Source organism: Condylostylus longicornis, unplaced genomic scaffold, assembly GCF_029603195.1.
Source record: "Condylostylus longicornis isolate FDR11 unplaced genomic scaffold, ASM2960319v2 ptg000091l, whole genome shotgun sequence".
NCBI lineage: Eukaryota > Metazoa > Arthropoda > Insecta > Diptera > Dolichopodidae > Condylostylus > Condylostylus longicornis.
The window spans coordinates 2,362,567-2,385,530 of record NW_026578059.1 but is presented as its reverse complement, the minus strand read 5'-3'; the positions used below and the strand labels follow the sequence as shown (position 1 = coordinate 2,385,530).

Sequence of the window (22,964 nt, the reverse complement as noted above, 5' to 3'; positions counted from 1 at the left end):
GAAGAACAGAATAAAAATAACATAACATTTTTACATAAAATTAAAAATTTAACCATATACTGTACTAAATATAAAAAATTTTCCAAAATAAAAAATTCTTAAATAAAAAAATCGAATTCCATTTGTTGGAATGGCAACAATAAAAGTTTTCCAATGAGAAATTTGTATACTCTCTCCGTAATTACGTAATATAGTCCTCTTGATTTCTAAATTGCAGTAATACTGTACTCATTACACAATTCAGTAATTGAAATTCATCAGCTGAATACAATTTTATTTTTAAAATTTTACAACTAATAAAAATGTCATTGCAACAAATTTCGTTGTACTTTTTTTTGCTTTCCAGATACAGATCCACTCTTTGAAGAATGACATGCAAATTACGAAAAATATGTACATCAAACACAATAGTACAGTTTTGTTTTGACTTATGGAATTAAAATTGTATTGCTGAATAAGTCAAAAACTGTATGATGTTAGATCTAAACTTTGATATGCGATATATACATATACGTGTATGTATGTATATACAAATCAGTAAAAAAATAAATTTATTAAATGCACAAATACCCGATAACCCGAAATAAAAAAAATAATTTATAGCAATTTATTTGAGCTAATTTATGCAGTTGAGTATTTAAAATGTCAACAATTTTATTACCTACATTTTATACATAAAACGTTTTTGTTGCAAAAATGAACTCACCTAATATAGTTTTAGTATACCTAATTCAGGAATTTAAAATTATAAGCTAAATTTTATTAATAATATGTGATAATATGACAATTTTGTGTAAATAATAATTTTATATTATTATATGCTTATCAATACCAAATTCCAAATGGTACCAATTTTACAAAAACTCAACTCATAAAATCTTATTACTCATAAATACTGTCATACAACATTATACCGAAATTGTAATATATGTGTATATACTAATTTGTATATACTATTATATACATATACACAAATAAATGTTCTAACTTCAAAACATTGAATACCGGTGAAATACAGTAATACATATTTTATTACTATAATTATTATATTACTATAATAGGAAATATAACAATTTATATTAGATTTATATTAATATATAAATCAGCTTATAAATTGTTATATTTCCTGACAGTAGAATTTTAATAATACGGTTCCGATAGACATTGGCGTTTATAAGCTGAACTTTGCATTAAATTTATTACATTTCTGATCTCAGGGATTTTTAAATTGAATGGCAGCCATGAATCTAATAATACATTGATAGCTAACGCTGATATATGTATTTTTTTATAAAAAAAAATGAAGCCAACATAATTTACACTTCCATATAACACAGTATACCTTTACGTCAAATTTACGTAATTGTTTATATATATTGTTAAAAAATTATTGTAAAAATAACTCACATAAATTTCAAACTACATATTATCATTTTTCCTAACCATATTTTTAAACCGTCTCTTCCAAAATATTTTATGTTGTAAAAAATAAAAACAAAAAAGAAACATACATCATGTTGACTTCAAAAATTATTATTTGCTATCTATCCATGTATTATTAGATCCATGGTAGTAGTACAGTTTTACTGCATTTTAGTCACAGATGCTGGATTGTATAATAATAAGGTATATGACAGCAATTTTAATGTCAAAATCTTACTTTTTTTTGAAACTGGAATGCCAGATTTTTAAGCTATAACAGAAAAATAATAAAATGATAAAGTGATACCGTAATTTATTTTATAATTCTTGTTAAATAAAATAAATTTACAGTGATTTTTACGGTTCACTGATCACGGCTTTTATCTTATAATTAAAATTAACTTATAATGTTTACAATTTATTTTAATTTTTTATTTAATAATTTTGCATAAAATATTTTGGCAAGATATTTTTTTTATACTTTTTATAATATAGAAATAATAAAAAAAGATTTTAAACAATGAACAAAATAATTTTAACTTCAACATTTTAGTAACACACTATTATATAATCAGTAATTTACAATTCATTAGCTAAATTAAGTATTAATTCCTGTACCAATGCATTTCGATGTCAATGATACTTATAAATTATTTTGTTTTTTTTTTTTTTTACATTCTTTTCTACATACTTTAAAATCGAATTTTGTTATTTTGAATTTGTTCATAAATATCATTTGTTAATAATTTATAAGTACCGTTACTATCTAAATAATATAATTTATCTTTTATTATATTTGGATTGAAACCATCTTTTTGTAAATCAATTTTTTTTAATTTATATGTACCAGTTAAATCAATTTTTGTTAATAATCTTATAAATTGCGGTCTTGCATATACTGGTAATATATCTTTAATATTATTTGAAAATTCTAACAAATTTAAATTTTCTTGTGGATCATATATTGCTGCCATTCCAGCTTTACCTTCCATATTTTTGATTTCAACACCATAGACAATAATATCACGATAATCAGTTATATTTGATAATTGAGCTTCAATTTCACTTGTTGAACAATTTTCACCTTTCCAACGGAATGTATCACCAGTACGATCTTTAAAATATAAATAACCAAATTCATCTGCAATTAATATATCACCAGATATAAATGCTGAATCACCATATTTAAATACATTATATACAATTTTTTTTTCAGATGCTTTTTGATCAACATAACCTAAAAATTCTCTTGATGGATTACCAGGAATTATTTTACCAATAAAAACACCAGGCTCATTTGGTTTACATATTTGACATAAACCATTACTATTTCGTATTGGTTCACCAGTATCTTGATTACATTTTATTATTGTTATTGGATATATTGTTGGTATTATACGCGATATAAAACCGATAGCACCAATTTTACCATCAGTATTTGATATATTTGCATTACCTTCAGTCGCACCATAAAATTCACCAATTTGTTTAATATTAAAACGTTCAACAAAATTTTTCCATATTTGTGGTCTTAAACCATTACCAAACATTAAACGTATATTATGTTTTTTATCAATATTATCATTAATATTTGTTGATAATAAATAACGGCACATTTCACCAATATATTGTGATACTGTACAATTATATTTAATACAATCTGAAAAATAATTTGTTGCTGAAAATTTTTTACGTATAACAACAGTTGAACCAAATATTAATGATTGTCCAATGCTCATAATACCACCAGCTGTATGATATAATGGTAATGGTGTATAAAAAATATCATCAATTTTCATATTTAATGTATAATGTATACCAGCACATATAAATATATAACGGGCATGTGATATAACAGCCGCTTTTGGTAAACCAGTTGTACCAGATGTATATATATATAATAATTTGTTATTATGATTTAATTTTACAATATTATTATCATTATCATTATTATCATTATCATTATCATTATTATCAATATTAATTGTATTAAATTGTTTTTTTGATTTTGTTATTAATAATAATTTTAATAAATTTTCAATTTTATTATCATCATAATTATTATTAATATTATAATCATTTATTATATTTATATTATTATCACTATCATTGTTATCATCATTATCATTAATATTAATGTTTAATATCATATTATTAATATCATTATTATTATTATCATATTGATATAATTTTATATTTTCCATATATAAATCATTTTTAATGTCATTAATATATTGTTTGAAATTTTCACCATATATAATACATTTACTTTTTGCTATTTTAATACTATGTAATAATGATTTATTACGTAAATTTGTATTTATTAATGGTATAATACAACCAATTTTCGATAAACCTAACCATATACCAATAAATTCTGGACTATTTTCTAATAATAATGCAATAACATCACCATTTTTGTAATTATTATTATAAAATATATTTGCTATTTTATTTGAAAATATATTTAATTCATTAAATGTTAATTTTTTATTTATATCAGTATTATCACTTTGTATTACTGCAATTTTATTTGGATTTTTTTTACAATTGATTTCAAATATATCTGAAATCGTTAAATTATTTTTAAGATATTTACGTACTAATATTAATAAACGTATATAAGCGAACAATGCTAATAGATCACGTTTTGATGTTTTTGCAGCAATATAAAACCATCTCCAACCAATACGATTAATAATTATACCAGATGCTGTTATAAAAGCTGCAATAATTGCAATCGTTCCAATCATTTTTTTTAATTTAATTTAATTTTATATTAATTAGTTTTCGTATTATTTTTCAATTATTAATAAGTGTTTTTTTTTTTACTTTAATTATTATTTGAAATTTTTATTATGAATTAATTAAATTTTCTATTATATTTTAGCTCTGTATAGGGTTTTAAGTGTTTGTTTCAAATATTTTAGTTTTTTTTTATTATAATTATTTCTGTTTCGAATTAAATATCAAAATTTTTATTGATTTTATTCATAAAAAAATTTTTGTTTTCAATTTCTGATATTAAAAATGCAATAAAAATATTAATTATAGAATAACAACAACAATGTCTTTTTTAATAACAATTCTAATCAACAGATGGAGCTGATATTCCTTTGCTATAATATAAAAAAAATTTCTTGGATGCGCGTTGCACTCTCAACTTCTTCTTTTCTCTTCAATATACCAAATGATTTAAAAAAAATTGTTAACAAAACAAAAAAAACAAAAAGAAACTATATTTTCGTGTTATAGAAGAAGGAAAACCTAAAAAAAAAACTGTAAAAGAAGCAAAACAAAAAAAAAGAGAACAATAAAAACAAAAAACAATTGTACATTGAAAATATCAAGTTTTATACCTGAACTCTATACACCTATAATTTAAGGTGTACATACATCACCATATATCTATATAAATACTTATGTACGAATATTTCTGGTTTTTTACTAACCTTAGACACAATTAGCTCGTCGTATTTTTTTTTGTAACGAGTACAAAAACTGCTTAAATAGCTATTTTTTTTTTTTTGTTGTTTTTTCTTGTCTTTCTTTTTTTACTGTTTTATTAAAAATAAAATAACTTCAATTTTTTAACAATAAACATAAGTACGTATATAATATGTATATGTACACATATTTACCATTAATACACAAATCCATAAATATAATATCATTTTAGTACCTTAGATTTGAAATAAAAAAAAATAAAAACAAAAAATTGCTAGTGCATCGCAATTTACACAACAAGGTTTTGACAAATCAAATAAATATAAATACAGTACGTCCATACACAAAATTTGTGTACCTATATCAGTATAAACATACATATCTACCTAAATAAATAACGACTTACATAGATACCAAAAAATAAATTATACAAAAAAAAAAGGTTGAGTCAAACCAATGTTTTGCAATGTAGCACTTTTCCCTTCAACAAGTGAAAATACTGCTTTTAAAAACAATCTATATATACCTACTACGTTATTACTTTCATTCATATACGAAACTATATCAAGGATTGCATACATTTAGGATGGATGATTAATGCAATCTTTGAAATAAAACAAAAATAAATTTAAAAAGGTGTTAGCATGATGCTAGATTATAAGGGTTAAATGTGTGAGTTAAGAAAAGTAATTATATTTTTTAATTACCAGAAATTTGATAAAGCTTACGGTTTCGGATATATAAGATGTTAAAAATTCAAATTTTACAAATTTCGAGTTAATTTTTTTGCAAACATGTCTAAAGACGGACATACGGACATACAGAGTGAAACTAATAAGCACTTTTTTTCAAAAATTTTTTGGAAAAGTGCTAAAAATACACAAAGTATTGTATGAAAGTAAATTGGCATGAATTTATCAAAATTCTTAAATTTATCAGGGAAAGACTCAATTTTTCTATACTTCAAAATTCTATTCTGTATTTTATTAGCATCAATTACCAGCGTTTGAAGAAATGTATACATATGTACATAATTACTGGAATTCTGGAAATTGCAATACTATCAAATTTATGATTTTAGTTTATATGATATTTATAATTTCTAAATAGTTTATTGAATAACACCACATCACTGTCATTCTAAATGTCGAATTGTAAAATATTACTGTATTATAGTACATGCTGCGGTATTGCTATTCACATATAGTTAAATATGGAATCCAAATGTACATATATATAACCATAATCAAAATAAAATATACATAAAAATTTCATATTTCATTGTATACGATTTATTAGTGAAAGGGATCGTATCATCGTTCACCGCATTTTTTTTTTTCAGTTTATTTTTTGTTTTTTTCTCGCTATTTTTTTTAAGTTAACCCTAAGAGCAAAAAAAATTCAGTAGAAAAAAATTAGTATAATGTTTAAAACGTATGTACGTATACTAATGTTTTAAATTTTTATAAATGTATATACATATTATACAGGGTGAACCTGTGACGTGTATAATTTCTTGGGGGCAGAGAGATGGGTCAATTTCATGAAACAAATCTTTCCTCGATGGGGGTGGGAGGGGAGGTGATCTCAAATAAATATTTGATTTCCATTTAAAAATTTTAGGTTTTGACAACAAGGTGTATCAACTTAAATGACTACGACTTGAATAATTATTAACCGGTTTAGAATTTTTTTTTTTTCCTAAAAATTTATAATAGATTTAATATATGTATGTATGTGTATATGCATATGTTAAAATAAAATAGAAAGTGATTATATAATTAATTAGTTTATTTTTTCGAGATGTGGAAAACTAAAAAATAAAACACCAAAAAATTTTTGTTTTTTTTTTTAAATACAATCAGAAGAATGACAAAGATTTCAGTAACGTACCGAATATATACAAACTCGTATCGCCGGAAATATTCGAAGTCTTGGGAAACTAAAAAACATATACGTATGTACTCAAATATTAATTACCCGAGCACTATATGTACAAACACATGTTAAGCTGGTAAAACTATAAGAGACTGAGGAATATAAATTATTGTATGAAATTGAAAACTTCAAATTTTGTCCGAAACTTAAAAAAGAAAAAACCCCAAAAGAACGGCAATTTTCGAAAAAAAAATTTCAAAATTCTCAATACTTTATTTTGATAGGCTTTTTGCCTCGAAAATCTATAGTCATTTATAATCCAAATAATGCAAATGAAAATAAAGAGTTATCAAGTATCTTTGAAATAATTGCGTCCAATATAGTTATACTTTTACATATTGTAATCATAATCCTCTACATCATTGTATCCAATGGTTAAGTCTTGTACATATTATAACGATAGTCTTCTACTCTATAGGTCTCTAAGACCTCTATATATATTGTAATTCGAACGGTCTCCTTTCGATATACAATATATATTAATTTTTTCTTTCCTTTTTTTTTGTAAAGATATACATATACTATGTAGCTGTAGAAAACTGCTACTGCTCGCTCTGCTTCCTTCAACCATATACATATATATATATATTACACTAACAGTGTTATTTATGTACATATATATAAATAACATATTTTGCTGTAAATTGATAAGAGGTAAATTGTATGAGATACCGTTTAACAAATATTGTTCGCAAAATTATATAAACTTAAAACGTTGAACCAATTTCATAATACCATAAAATTTAATTTTAATCAACTAGAAAATAATTTTGAATAATTAATGCATTAAAAAATTTTTTTTTGTTTTGTTTCCTATTATTATTGCATAATACATAATAATATACTAATAAATGTATTTATATATATGTATGTATATATAGAATAATTCTAATTCGCAATATTTAAACCTAGTTTTAATTATTCATTTATATATATATGTGTATATATGGATATGTTCTTGTTATAATAATAAATTAAATATTAGAGCTTGTTGTTATTTTCAATTACTATTATGCATGTACACGGGTTGGTTGAAAAATATGTAAAGATGTTTCTTTTTTTAATTAGAGCTTATTATATATTTATGTATGTGCAGTATATGTATTATACGTTTTTAAATTTGAACTTTGTTACATTAAAATAATATAAAATAATTCAACTGTAACTACTATAAAAATATCTGGCCCTATAATTGAAAAAATTTCAATTAATAACGGTATGAATACGAGTACAGTACAAAATCATTCCAGTTTATGAATTATATATAATTGTATATATGTACATGTAACAATTAAAATTTTACTGTGATATTTTTAAGTAACGAGTAGTTTTTCGTATATATACATATACAAAATATATCAAAAAATAAATAAAAATATTACTATATATATACATATATGTATCTATATAATAATAAATGATAGCATATTAATTTATCATTATATATATATATGTATATATATATTATTATAAATTAATGTGCATATGTATATGAATATGCATTTGAATTTAAAAGTAGCTTTGCCTGAACTTATCGGGAGGGTGAGTCTCGAACGGGTGCTGCAGGAGAGGGCCACAATAGGATCTTATATGCGGTCGCGGTGCATGCATTTTCACTTCGATTTCACAAATCTATAAATCTGCAAAGCCGCATCATACATATAATTTCTAAATATTAAAATCAAACACATAGTACAATATATTTTAATATATTTTTCAATACATACATATATTTTTTGGTAACATTTAATTTTTTTTTATTGATTACGCATACCTATCTCTTTTTTTTTTTGTTACACACCACAACATCTCGATCAAAATCTAAAATATCAATTTTTTTCCATATCATCCAGCATCATTAATTTAGTACACACTTAAAAAGTTTCATCATATATATGTATGTATATGAGTTACATAGCAATGTATGTATAAAGAGTTACAATAATACCACAAGAAATTTTAGATACTTACATAATGGATGGAATAATCGAACCGGTACTCGTATAACACAAAAGTATGGAACAATAAAAAAGAAAAACAAAAATATATTCAACTTTTATATATTAAAAAATATATAGGTATGTGTATATAATTACATTTATGGATGAAAACGAAAAATATGATAATTCTGTTGCGAAAAAAAAACAGTTTATATATGATTTAAGTGTGCGAATGAATTAACCTATTCCAAAACAAAATTATAGTTTTAAAACACATTATTATTTTAATATGTATGTACATATGTAAATCCCGATAATACTGTACCGAAAAGGTCCCTCCAGTCTATAATATTAATAACTTATTAATTAAGAATTATATTTATTATAATATAATAAAAATTCAGTAAATTAAAACTAATAACCTGAAATATACATACATATATTTGTGTGTATACATAAATACCAAAATTAAATTAAAAATTCTTATATAAAAATTTAATTTTAAATCAATGCAGACCGTGTAATATTAAGTCTTAACACACACCACAAATCGTTGAATTTCAAATTATCTGAACAAAAAATATTTCATATTTCAATTTTATTATATTATTAACTGTATTCTATATAACATATTCCATTATCTTAATGCAATGGTCATATTTTTTATGAAATAAAAAATATGACATATTTTGGTCACAATTTTGGACACAATGGTCATATTTTTTATGAAATAAAAAAATATGAATATTAATAAAGAAAAAAAGTCCTCCAAAAATTGGTTTTGTCATGTAAAATTTATTAAAAAATTTAGTATGCCTCTGAATACTGTAACTACTATAATTCTACTTATATAGACGTCCACCAAAATACAGATTAAGGGTCAATTTGACTAATTAGATTTTTATTTTGGTAGACGCGCTTATTACTACACAATTTTGGTATATTGCATATAATATTATTATATTACATTTCAGGAATACCCCGTAAAGCTGTGAAATATTAATAAACTATGAATTATGTATATCAGTTCTGTATATTAATTACTGCAATTATGAAGTCAAGGAAATTTATAAGATAAATAAGCAAGAAGGAAAATTTAATTTTATAATAACATTAATATTTTTTTTCGTTCAATAAAAATATATAACCAAGGTTTTTTTTGTCTTGTACCATTATTGATTTCCCTCTGTTTTTTTTCATTTTCGACATCATTAAAATATGAAAGTAAAGTGGTGATCTTCTATTGTGATCAACATTTGCAATAAAAATTTTTTCAAAAATATTCAAAAACGAGAAAAAATAGAGTTGACCTTGTCAACTCTGTGATACCCGTACGAATTTGTTGTCCTATATACGAATAAAGATGCCATAACTGACTATGGGACAGATTATGACTTTAAGTTGACATATTACCATATTAATTTATGCAAAATTTCAGTACTATGTGTGCCAAACTACTATTGAAGTTGTATGATAATATTTCTATATATAATATGTATAGAAGTTGTATAATATTTCTTGGCTCTTCTGGTAGTTGACAACTACCAGATAGAGCCAAGAAATATTAACAAATTTTATCAAGCACATCGGCCCTACTAATATATTAATAATGTGTGAAATTTCAATACCATAGCTTTTATAGTTTCTGAGATATAGCCAAATAAATGTTGAAGTTGTATGGCAGCTACCTGAACCGATCATATCCAATTTAAATAGGGTTATGGCACTTACTAAAATAAATCATTTGTGAAAATTTGGTGAACTTAGCTCAATTAGTTTTTGAGTTATCGTTGGGACGGACGGACGGACAGACAAAGGTAAATCAACTCAGAATTTGAAGCTGATCAAAAACATGCACTTGAGTCTATATCTAAGACCGTTATTTCCTAGCAGTGCAAACGGTAAGGCAAATTTAGTATACCCTTCGAACATACGTTCGTACGGGTATAATAAAAAAAATATCTATATGTATGTAAGTTTGTAAAACATGAAAAAGTTCAAAGATATATGTACGTAGAAATAAAAAAATAGAAAATATAAATTGGAAATCATAAAAAAAAAGAGAGATGAAATGAATAAAAAAAAAAGTAATTAATTTTGTTTTTAAGTAAACCTTGTTTCTCTAAAATCTGGTTTTGAAGGTGAACTATTAAAAATATTTAGGTATTTTTCCTCTTTCGTTCTTCTTTTTTTCTTTTTAAAGCGCTAATTTGAAGGGAAAAACAATTTTGAAATCGCGCTAGTGAAATTAAAAATTTAAAATAAGATTATACAAGAAGAAAAATCGTCGGCTGAGTTCCAATGTGCTCCATACGCCATTTTTGAAAATTTTGACTTAAGAGTGATTTCATAGATTTTGACGGATGCTTTTTCACGTGACGCAAACCGTTTTTCCCTATCTTCCTTAATTTATAAGACATTCGGTGCCGTTTTTGCTCCGTTTTACAGATTTTTTTGTGCTTATTTGCTCAATAAACCATTTTTTTGTCAATGAAACACATTTTACATGAAAAAGGTATGACTTTTTCTTGCAAATTTTAATGTACTCCATAGATATAGTAAACATACCTAAAATTGCATATAGCATATCTATATATTTTTTATGAAAATGGAGTAAAACTTAAAATTTAAAGGTTAAATTTTTATTTGCTCCAAGTGCATTCAAAATGTATTAAAAAGTATGATAAAAATTTCTTACGATATTTTTTATCTGATCATTGTATTTACCGTTTTAAAATTCACCTGCATATCTAAAATTCGCCGCTATGGATAATTAAATTTCTTGTTTGCTTTTTTAGTTTTTTTTCTCAAAATGACGAAATGCGTAGTTTTCTTTCACATTTCTCAAATAATTTGCTTCACCGCTTTAGAATTTCAATATAATTTTACTGAAATTAAATTTCACTTCTAATGTGCTCTATATGCAAAATGATTTGCTTCATGTACAAAGATACCAACTTGTTAACAAGCTTGAGAAGAACTCGTTAGTATTAAGAAGTTCATTGTATATAGAGCAATGGCAATTATATATTAATTATGGTTCATTGTGACCAAGTTCAAAAAAAATTTAAGTTTGAAAAATCTAGACTGAAAAATTAAATTACTCCGTTGTACATAAATAATTAATAATCCAAACTGCAAATCGTTCGAACATATTTTTTTCTTTAAGGTTCAAACTTTCTTTTTCAAATTTCTGTTGGTGGCATATGGAGCAAATTAGAACTAGCCGACGAAATCTAAATTGCACCGTGTATACCAAAATTTTGCTGTACACTTTTTTTTTGTACATTTTACATTGCAACCGAAAATCCAACCTATAAGAGAAATGTTTTCCAAAACACTTATTCCTTATTATTTAGAAGTTTACAACATTCTTTATTATTTAGCATGAATTTTACGATATTTAAATATCACTGACTTCAATATTACAGTAATTTATTAATAATATACAATTAAGATTATATTGTTTATTATTTTTTTAAATTGTGGAACATAATTTTGTTAAAATTTTGAAGTAATGGTATTTATGCATATACATATATATAATCTAGAAATGAAAAAGCATTTTTAAAAGTACCAATAATTAAGATTGAAAACCAAATTAAAAAACTGAGACTTCAAAACTCCTGAAAATCGAATTTCCGAACACAAACTTTTCAGCTGACGAATTGCAATTTTTACATTATTATCTATCAAAATACTCCATTACTTTGAAATCAGAGGTATAATGAGACTACGAAAATAATATATAAGCTTTCCAACCTCTTGTCTTTAAAATCTACAATCTCCAATCTATTACACGATAAATTTTTACTATACAAAAAGATTATACTCAAAATTATTCTAAAATTGAAAAAAATCACATAGAAAAATATAAAAAATATTTAAAATTTGAAAAATTAAACTATCTTTCTGTAGATCTGTTTGATTCAAAAAATAGATGTTTTGAATGATTCAAAAATTGATGTTTAAGACTTAAATTAGAATTATTTTTCAAATTAAAAGAAATCTTGTCTTTGATTTATTTACAATTTATTTTTTTTTGACCAAATAATTCCATTTGTAAAAATTTTATTAATAATTTTGAATTCTTTTTTTTTAATTAATGCTTTTAAATATATAACATTTAAAATTTTAATTAAAAAAAAGTTTTAATAATTCTTATAATAACATTTAGTAAACTAAGAGATTATTATAAGAACTAATTATAATGCCAATAATTCTTTTAACATTTAATAAATTTTTGACTTAAAAAAAAATTTATATATACATACATATATATAAATACATATAATGAAAAATAGAAAAGCATATATGTATATAGATATGAAATTATTTTAATTTTATTTTTCCTACTCGATCTCTTGGTATTAACCTTAATTCAGCTCCATGTTTTAAAAATACATTTCCAGCTGTTTGTTGTGGATTTATACCAATACCATCATCAGTTATTATTGCACTGGTTTCAGGTGGAACCTTAAATTCTTCAGCTACAAATTTTACAACAGCAGTAAAAGGTGCATTTTCTGGTACAGCAAGTCTGAACCAAAAAAAAAGAAGAAAACTATTGAAAATCTCAAAAAAAAAAAACATTAATATTTATATAAACATGAATAAAAAGAAAATTCAAATTTAATATCAAATTTCAGTTTAATTTAATTTCAAGTTCAAATTTTATAAAAATGTAATAAGTGAACATATAAATGAATGAAAGGTGAACATATATATACGATATATATACAAAATAGGTATATTGTTTTTTTTAAATGCACGGACATTTCATATTAAGTTGAAAAATTGTTACAAATTCATTAAGTACAAAATAAATTAACATTAAATTTTAATTTAAATGTAATATTTTTATAATTTCATATTTTTAAAGTTAAAGATTTTGTTTTTCTGTTTTTAAATATCATAGAAAAATTTACAATCAAAAATTTTTTGAATTGTATTATTGTCATTTGAAAAGTTTTTATATAAATAGCTAATAAATCTCAAACGTACCGGTGACTTATAATTAATTAAAACAAATGATATATAAAGTAATTGCATATAGAGATCACCATTATAAGTATCGTTTATAGAATTATTTTTAAAGAAATTTATAATATAAGTTTTCAAACCATAAAAGAATTCTAAACATCTTAAAGAATCATAAAATATTTTAAGATTATCATTTGAAATTATAATAAATTCATATAATTTATTAATGAATATTATTTGAATATCATTTTTTTTTAATTTATTATATAAATAGTTTTGTAATAATAAACATTTATTATATAATAAATCATTTGGTTTTTGTTTTAAAATATATGCGATATGTTTAAAATTAAATTCATTTATTTCATATTTTAATAAGTTATCAATACCTTTTATTAAATCATTATTGTTTAATTGAAATAAGTATTTTAAATATATATTTACTTCAATACTTATTTTAATATTTTCATTTACAACATCAACATTATCATCAACATCATAAATATAATCATAATTATCATAAATATTATCATACATATTATGATTATTATTAATTATGTTATTATTATATGATATATTACAAAAGATATTTAATTTATTATATGTAATATTAGAAATTTCATTTACAAAATTATTATAATCTTTATCATTTAAAAATAATTTTATATGATCACAAATTATTGATATAAATTTACCATTTATATCAAAATTTATTAATTTCTTTGTGTAATATATCAAAGGTGATGTTATCAAAAATTTTTTTGAATATATATTCCATAAATATTTTCGATTCATATTAATCCATTTTAAATATAAATCATTATCAATTTGATTTGAAAATGTTTTATAATAAAATTCCAATATTGATGATGTATGTAATATTATTTTAAAATCTTCAGGTGTTTTTAATATTATTATTGTATTACTATATATGTTTGAAAATATATATTCTTCTAATATTATTAAACATTTATCAAATATTTCAATTACTTTATGTTTTGGTGTTGTTATATCAATTGTAATTGTTTTAATATAATCTTTTAAAATAACTAAAGCATCATTATCACAATATTTTAAAGCCATTTTTTTTTTTTTTTTTTATAACTAAATTTAATTTGTTTTATTAAAGTATAGATACTATAATACTAAGTATAAAAATTATTTATTTGGAATTGTTGATATTCATCAATTTTCGCAATTTTTTTCTATTATCAACAATGATTTACATTGAAAATAATTTTTAAGACAATAAGCGTAAGTTGTACATAAAATACAGTAGGTGAAGTTTGCTTTTTAAATTAAATTGAATTAATAATTGTTCTTTATTAAGCTACAAAAAAGTATCTGCTCAAGATTATTTGTATAATAAATAAAATTCTTCATCTTTTTTTTTCATTTCTTCATAAATTAAGAGCTAAAACTTTCTTTCCTGGAAACATTTCTTGATTCATAGAAAAAAAATCAATCACTTACACTTTATATGGTAGCTTTGGATCTGATGTTAATGTAATTTTAAATGAAACTTTCGATTCACTAGAAAAAAAAATTTATATATAAATAGATATCTTAAAATATTAATAAAAAATTTCAAATTTTAAATCTTAATTTTAATTAAATATATGTACATAATATACCTACCTCATTATGAATCTTTATACAAAACTTCTTCTTCCACCACTGTATTTTGTCAAAATGCTTTCCCCAAATTTTACAATTTTTATATTAATCCAAAAACCTTATAAATATATCAGTATATTCTAGTAAATATTTTTTTTTTATTTTGTTATTATTAACAATATTAATTAAAAAAAAATGCAAATTGCCAACTTGTACAACAGTGAAAACGAGGCAAAACTAAATATATATATGTGTTATATGGAAAATGTATGTTCCTTTGCTACGTGCACATTTTGATCGTATGTCAAAATTTACGTCAAAATAGTTTAAAATTTATTTACTAATTGTATCACATGTTATAGCACAGAGTTGTCGTTTAAATAAAATTAAAGTGTTTAAATTAATGTTATTTAAATAATATTTAAAATATAATTATAAGAAGTGCATTTAAAAAAATCTTCACATAAACTCTTCATTTTTGAGTGTTAATTGCAAGGAGTTTCATTTTCCTTATCTTATTCTTTTTTATTAATTTTTGATTCATTTTCTAGGAAATGTTTTTCCAAATTATTATGTATCCATGTGTGGCACTGAAAACAAAATTTTTTTTCTTTTAATATTTAAAATTTTATTTTTTAATAAAAAAAATTTATTAATTTCTAAAATCTTTACAGATTAACCCAAAGTCAGAATTCATCCTTGTATATGTACATATGTACATAATATATCAAAAATCTTTATATTCCCAGGCAACTATAATGTAAATATATACATATTTAAATTTAAGAACTTTATGCGATTATAAACTTGAAATAAAAATTAACTAGCATTATCATTTAAAACAGTAAATTTTTTTAAGGTTGCAGTAAAAAATTTTCAATAAAAAAGAAGACTTCATTTATTTTCATTAACATTTTTACATTGACATTATTATTCAGTCATATTAATTTATGTAGGATGTAACTAATATTTTAATTTATTAAGGAAATTTTCATTTATAAGAAATATAATTGTTTTTATGATGCATTTATTACTTTTTTGGCAAGAATTATATGTAACTGTAATAGTTCAGTATATGTAAATTTGACGTTTTAAAAAATCTCCGCACTAAAGTTGAAGTTGATTCAACTGTTTGAGAGAGAGAAAAACAGCTGTACAAAGATTAAGAGAATGTCAAAAATTCAAATTTTGACACAAAATATATCAGCTTGTCGCGAAAGCGACGAACCAGTGAATCCAGCTTAATCGCGATTCAATATTTAGATTTAGGTATTGCGTTGACGTTGAACTTTTATTATCTGTCGTTTTACAGACCGGAATTTTTATGTTTTTTTTTCTAGTTCATATTTTCCTTGTCTCTTTTATTCTTTCAAATCAAAATTATATATAAATAAATTTTTCAAATCATTGTTGTGAATATACTTTTAATTACTTGTATTAAAAAAAAATCTCTATAAAATATTAAAAAGTTCTAAAAAAGCAAAAGCGAAAAATATTATTTGTTTTTTTTTTTGTTGTTGTTAAAATGACTTTTACATTTTTTTAAACAAAGTATATATTAAGTATTGAAGATAGAACGAGAAGAAATAACAAATAAGAAGATAGAGAGAGAGAACGAATAATCAAAAGAAAACGCGATGTCATTTTTATAAAATTTTGGATAAATAACTTGTGTAGTGGCGTGCGTGTGAATCTACAAAAAAGCCGCTAGCTTTTTTATTATTATTATTTTTTTTTTTGTGTAATTTTACTTGTAAGTTTGAAATGTGTGTTTTTTTTTAGAATAAAAAAAATTAAAACCTTTTTTTTCTTTTATGTTATAAAGCAAAATGTAACAAAACTTCAAAAGATTTCCAAATAAAACGAAAACTATATAAAATCCACATTTTATAGTTATATGTACAAATAAATATATACATATTATGTACATTGTATGTGTTGTGAAGTTTAGGGCATGACTTCTCATTTTTGAAATATTAGAAAACAGTGGAAAATGCATATACAATATATAATGTACATATATTTATGTTTTTATATGTACAAAATAACTATGTATTTTAAATTTTGGTTTATACATATGTATATATATATATATATATATATTCCCCTTGGTCCTTAAATTTACTCTAGTTCAATTTTATTATACTACATACTTATATGTACGTATTGTAAATTGCAATTTACTATTTTATTTATATTATTTAAAAAACTACTTCAAAATTGCAGTAATACTATATGTATATACATACGACAATACAATTTTATTAATATTAAATATAATGTAATAATATCCATGGTATTATAATTATGTATGTACGCATATGTATAGCGTTTGCACATAAAGCAAAATGACGATTTCATTTTGATTTTGAAAAATTTTGAAATTTTACAAATATTTTTAAATGTAAACATGTTCAAATGAAAATTGGACAGAAATGAGTCTTATCCAACCCAACAGTAATTATCTTCTAATTTTTTAAAATAATAAAATAAGCAGTAATAAAAATACATGATGTACTCATATAAAATGACAAATTGCAGTAAGTTTTTTAAATCGGAGACAAAGAATATTAAAATAACATGTTGGTATCTCCATTTTTTTTTTTTGGAGAGTCTTTGGCAATCTTTTTTTGATTTTTGGTTTTTTTTTTTTGCAAAGTCGTCGAATGACACAAAAAGGAAAAATTAACTTAGAAACGAAATTTTTTTTCTTTTTAAAAAAAATTTAAAAAGCCATAAAGGATTTTACTTTTCTTTCTCTAAATTAAAAAGGTATTTTTTTTGGATTTTTAATTTTCTTGTTTTTTTTTTTTATTTTTATGTATTAGCAAAGAAAGTCTTCTGTAATAATTCTTCAGTGTTATCTAGTTAAAGAATGTAATTAAAGAATTTTTTTTTAAATTTTTAGTTAAAATTCGGAATTCCTTTTAGTATTTAAATTTTACGAAAATAGTGTTTCCTTTAAACTTAGGTGTTTTAGTTCGAAACAAAAAAAAGAAAGCGTAAAATTGAAAGAAAAGTAAAAATTAAACCTAACCTAAAAAATTTAGCGGATGGCATATTTGTAAAAAAAAAATGACATAGCATGAAATTGATGGCTATCATGTCAAAAACAACAAAAACAAGAATGGGCCATTAAAAACTTTTATTTATTTTGATTTTTAATAATGATTTTATTGCCCGAGAGGTTTTATAAAAATTTCACTTTATTTAATATTTTGCGTTGTTTCAATAAGTGAACAAACAAGTGAATTTTTGTTTCTTTATACTAAAAGTTGCAAATATGAAATAAATTTAAAAGAAAAAAAATAAAAAATCAAAAAAAAAAAAATAGAAAACATAAAACGAATTATTGTGCTAAATCCTACATAGGAGGACCTTTGTCTTAAGTTTGGTTGGTTGATTTCAAGTTTTAATTCGAGGTATTATCTCCTTCGAATGTACACATGAATTATATTTTTAATTAAAAAATCTCTAATTAAATTTTGATGGGCTTAAATTTTTTAAATACCGGAAAATTTTGTGAAAATTCAGTATAGAAAAGGTATCTACCTCTATACCAAAGTATCTATCTTTCTATGTACCTTCATATCTAATTTTAATAGGCAAGAGCCTACCCACCTACGTATCTCTTACTATCATTTTGATAGGCAATTTCCATTTTCAAATTAAATAATTAAATAAATGTGAACTGAATTGCACATTTTATTATTACGAAAATAATATTTAAATGTGCATATTTTTGAAAACGGAACCAGGAACACATTGATTGATTATTCTTAAATGATAAAAAAGTGTGCTTAAATGTTCCCCAGCCCACCTACCTCAAATTTCGATAGTAAGCTGTTATCATAAATTTTAAATATAAATTTTTAATATTGTGTAAATTTAATATTTTATAAGATTTCATTATAAAATAATTAGAAGAATAATAATTGAAGATAAAAAGAGAAATACATTGTAATTAATGTTCTTATATTAACAAAATATTATTTGATATATAAATATTATCTTCAAAATATATATTATGTAGGTATAATATACCTTTGTAATATACAAAGGTATGCTACCTACCATAACATTATAAAATGAGAATGATTTCTCGGAATATTAAATTATAAAATGCGTAAAGATAGGAACACTAAAAACCTAAAAGATCTATCTATACTGTGTACAATACAATACAAATGTAAAAAAGTTACATTTACTTGACTTTAATCATTTCAATTTATTTTAATTTCTTGCAATTAAAAATTTTAATCAAATAATTTATTTTTAATCAATATTTTTTTTTTTTTTGTCCTTATAGATAAACCGATAGAAACTATAAAATAAAATATGATAATTACAGTAAAAAATCTTCAACAACAAACTTTTACAATTGAGTTTGATCCACAAAAAACGGTAAATTTTAAAAATTTGCATAAAAAATTAAGTTATGTTATTTATTGTTATAATATGATTAAAAAGAATAACTAATTCCCGTTTATTTATTTTAAATAAAAAAAAGGTCAAACAACTAAAAGAGCAAATTCATTCTGAGCGAGGAAGTGATTATCCTGTTGATAATCAAAAATTAATTTATGCAGGTAAAAACTTTCTTTCAAATTCTTGTCTAAAGACATGAAATTCTTAATATGAATTTTTTTTTATCTAAAATTATAGGTATGATATTACTTGATGAAAGAACTGTTGATTCATATAAAATTGATGAAAAAAAATTTGTTGTTGTTATGGTTAAACAACCATTTAAAACATCAACTGACAACACAACTAGTACAACTTGTGCAACAAATGAAAAAAATAAAGATGAAAAAATAAACATGTAAAACATATTTCTAATTAAAAAGAATAAAATTCAAGTTTAGTTTTCACCATTAAGTTAAATTAATCATATTTCTTTTTGATTTATTTTAGTACAAATATACAACAACAAACAGGAATTGCAGCTTCAACAACTTCATCATCATCATCAACTACAATAACAATTTTAGAATCAAATAAAAATAATAGTAAAAATGAAAATACAGAAAAAACGACTGAAAGTGGAAACTCCAATCAGGGAACAGTAGTGAAAGCATCAGAAACAACATTATCAGTAATAGCAACTGATAATTCTGGTACAGCAGCTGCTGCAACAGGTACGACTACATCATCTTCTTCGACAACAACTAATACAAATAGTGGAGCAATAGCAACAAGATTAGCTGCTGAAAGTGCATTACTTATGGGTGAAGAATATAATAATATGGTTTCATCAATAATGGAAATGGGTTATTGTCGGGAATTAGTTGAACAGGCATTACGTGCTAGTTTTAATAATCCTGATCGTGCTGTAGAATATTTAATAAGTGGTATACCAGAAGGTACATTTGCAGATAGTGAATTAGATGTAAATTCAAGTAGACAAAGTAGTGGTGGTGGAAGTGGAGGTGGTGGTGGCGTAGGTGACGGTGGCGGCGGGAGTGATAGTAACAATACATCAAGCATTGATAGACGTGCAGGTGATGGAACAGACGATCCATTAGGATTTTTAAGAAATCAACCACAGTTTCAGCAAATGCGAACACTTATACAACAAAATCCAGAATTTTTAAATGCTGTTTTGCAACAGGTAAGAATTTTCTAGAACATAATGTTCAAGAATTAATAAAAAAATTAAATAGCAGTTATGATTAGGAAAAGATTATATGTATGTACATAAACATAAACTTAAAATTATAGAGTTCATGAGTTTTATATATTCATGTAAAATATATCAATTCACGATTTATGTATTATTTGTAAAAATATATAAATTTATACCTAAATTTTAAGTATACTTAAATATTTAATATCATTGTAGAAAATTTTTAATTCAAATTGATCGAAAAAAGTGATTTTCCTTATTTCTTTTTTCTAGATTGGTCAAACTAATCCAGCCTTATTACAATTAATATCTGAAAATCAAGAATCATTTCTTAATATGTTAAATGAAGCCCAAGATGATTTACCACAAGGAAACGAAACTGAAGCTGCTGCAGCTGCTTCAGCATTGGGTTTAGCTTCAGGCGGTGGTATAGGTGGAACTGGTAGTGGTGATCATCACCAAAGCTCACTAAGTAGTAGTGGTGGTGGTAACGGTAGTGAACATAATCGTTCAACTGGTGCAAGTGGTGACGGTGAACAAATAACAACCGCTATTGAAATAACAGCACAAGATCGGGAAGCAATAGAAAGAGTATATAATTATATTGTGAAATTCATGGCTTTCTTCAATACATTTTTTTTCTTTTAGCTTAAAGCTCTTGGTTTTGAAGAACACTTAGTATTGCAAGCATATTTTGCCTGCGATAAAAATGAAAATTTAGCAGCAAATTTCCTTTTATCTTCTGATTTTGATGATTAAGGGGGAAATGGGAGGAAGAATTAAAAATTTAAAAATTTATAAAATCTTAAAAGAAACAAAAAACAATAAATTTGAAAAGAATATAAAAAATTACAAATAAAAACAAAAAATAACCTATAACAGAATGTAAACAAAAAATAGAATATTTATGTACATGAGTATGTATCTACGTACCTATATATATATGTATATATATATATATATATATATGTATATATATATATATATATGTATATATATATATATATGTATATATATATATGTACGCAGATATATATTTACATTATATATATTTATATATATAAATATAATAAGAAATATATTTATATATATATATATATATATATATATATATATATATATATATATATATATATATATCCATTTTATGTTAAAAAAATTCGTATTTATATTTCTTATTTCTTTAATATCTGCAATTTTGAGTTTTTTTTTATGTTTAAAATTGAATTTGTATCAGTATAAATTGATAAATGCTAAAATTTAATATAACATGAATAAAAAAAATCTTTTTTTTTTTTTGAAATTTTAATTTAAAATTTTAAATCTATAATTTTGAAATTCTCACAAAACAATATCAGCAAAATGTATTGTAATGAAATTAAAAAAAACTCTACTATATATATAATAGAAAATTAAAAATAAGGAGTACTTGAGAAAGGAAAGAATAAATTTAACAAAAAAAAAAATGTTTTTTAAATATTACAAAATTAAAAGCATTTGAATGAAACAATTTTGAACGAAAGTCGGATATTTAGAAAATGCAGTTCTTAATTCTAGAACTGCAAAGCTTTCAAACCTTTATGTACATGTTAGATGCAGAGCTTTTAAAATTTTGCTGTTTGTTCTCACCTTAAGAAAGGCATTTTTAGAGATACATTGGATCCTAATGAATATTTCATATAAGATTTTTTATTTATTGAATTACATTTTTGCTTGAATACGGAGTAATTCTTCTAAGTCGAAAATAAAATTATAGAAATACATAGGTATATAATAGTTTTTCACTTTCTTCTCACTTGGCGAATAAAAGAGCAAGAAATACGATCAGGCTTTCTTTGTTTATTTGTTGCATTGTTTTGGCAATTCGTTTTCTTTTAAATAAAAAATACAATCTTATGTGACGAAACTAGTTGCTACAATATTGTTAATTGGTTGCAATATCTATTAATTTTTGCCATAATAAATGAAAACGTATGAAAGTTTTTATA

General features: G+C 22.8%; 3 protein-coding genes across 6 annotated transcripts; 1 reads left to right on the top strand and 2 right to left on the bottom strand.

Annotated features, from left to right (window-relative positions):
• Positions 1 to 1,093: 1,093 nt before the first annotated feature.
• On the bottom strand, positions 1,094 to 4,887 carry LOC129613746 (long-chain fatty acid transport protein 1-like). The gene is made up of 2 exons (XM_055527946.1): positions 3,557 to 4,887; positions 1,094 to 3,418 (listed from the first exon to the last, which is right to left on the bottom strand). Exons 1-2 carry the CDS (start codon positions 4,173 to 4,175, stop codon positions 2,115 to 2,117), a joined length of 1,923 nt encoding a protein of 640 aa, XP_055383921.1. The 5' UTR covers positions 4,176 to 4,887; the 3' UTR covers positions 1,094 to 2,114.
• A 7,890-nt stretch (positions 4,888 to 12,777) lies between these two features.
• On the bottom strand, positions 12,778 to 15,638 carry LOC129613763 (ubiquitin-fold modifier 1). The gene is made up of 3 exons (XM_055527975.1): positions 15,369 to 15,638; positions 15,204 to 15,263; positions 12,778 to 13,287 (listed from the first exon to the last, which is right to left on the bottom strand). The coding sequence occupies exons 1-3, from the start codon at positions 15,371 to 15,373 to the stop codon at positions 13,080 to 13,082; spliced, it is 273 nt and encodes a 90-aa protein (XP_055383950.1). The 5' UTR covers positions 15,374 to 15,638; the 3' UTR covers positions 12,778 to 13,079.
• A 1,109-nt stretch (positions 15,639 to 16,747) lies between these two features.
• On the top strand, positions 16,748 to 21,904 carry LOC129613739 (UV excision repair protein RAD23 homolog B). 4 transcript variants are annotated; one of them, XM_055527931.1, is made up of 7 exons: positions 16,748 to 17,100; positions 19,657 to 19,751; positions 19,858 to 19,936; positions 20,013 to 20,172; positions 20,265 to 20,961; positions 21,250 to 21,567; positions 21,625 to 21,904. In XM_055527931.1, the coding sequence occupies exons 2-7, from the start codon at positions 19,686 to 19,688 to the stop codon at positions 21,733 to 21,735; spliced, it is 1,431 nt and encodes a 476-aa protein (XP_055383906.1). In that variant the 5' UTR covers positions 16,748 to 17,100; positions 19,657 to 19,685; the 3' UTR covers positions 21,736 to 21,904. The 4 variants fall into 4 exon arrangements, with proteins under 4 accessions (XP_055383906.1, XP_055383908.1, XP_055383909.1 ...); XM_055527933.1 differs by lacking the exon at positions 16,748 to 17,100 and adding an exon at positions 17,998 to 18,119; XM_055527934.1 differs by lacking the exon at positions 16,748 to 17,100 and adding an exon at positions 18,348 to 18,741.
• The last annotated feature ends 1,060 nt before the right edge of the window (positions 21,905 to 22,964 follow it).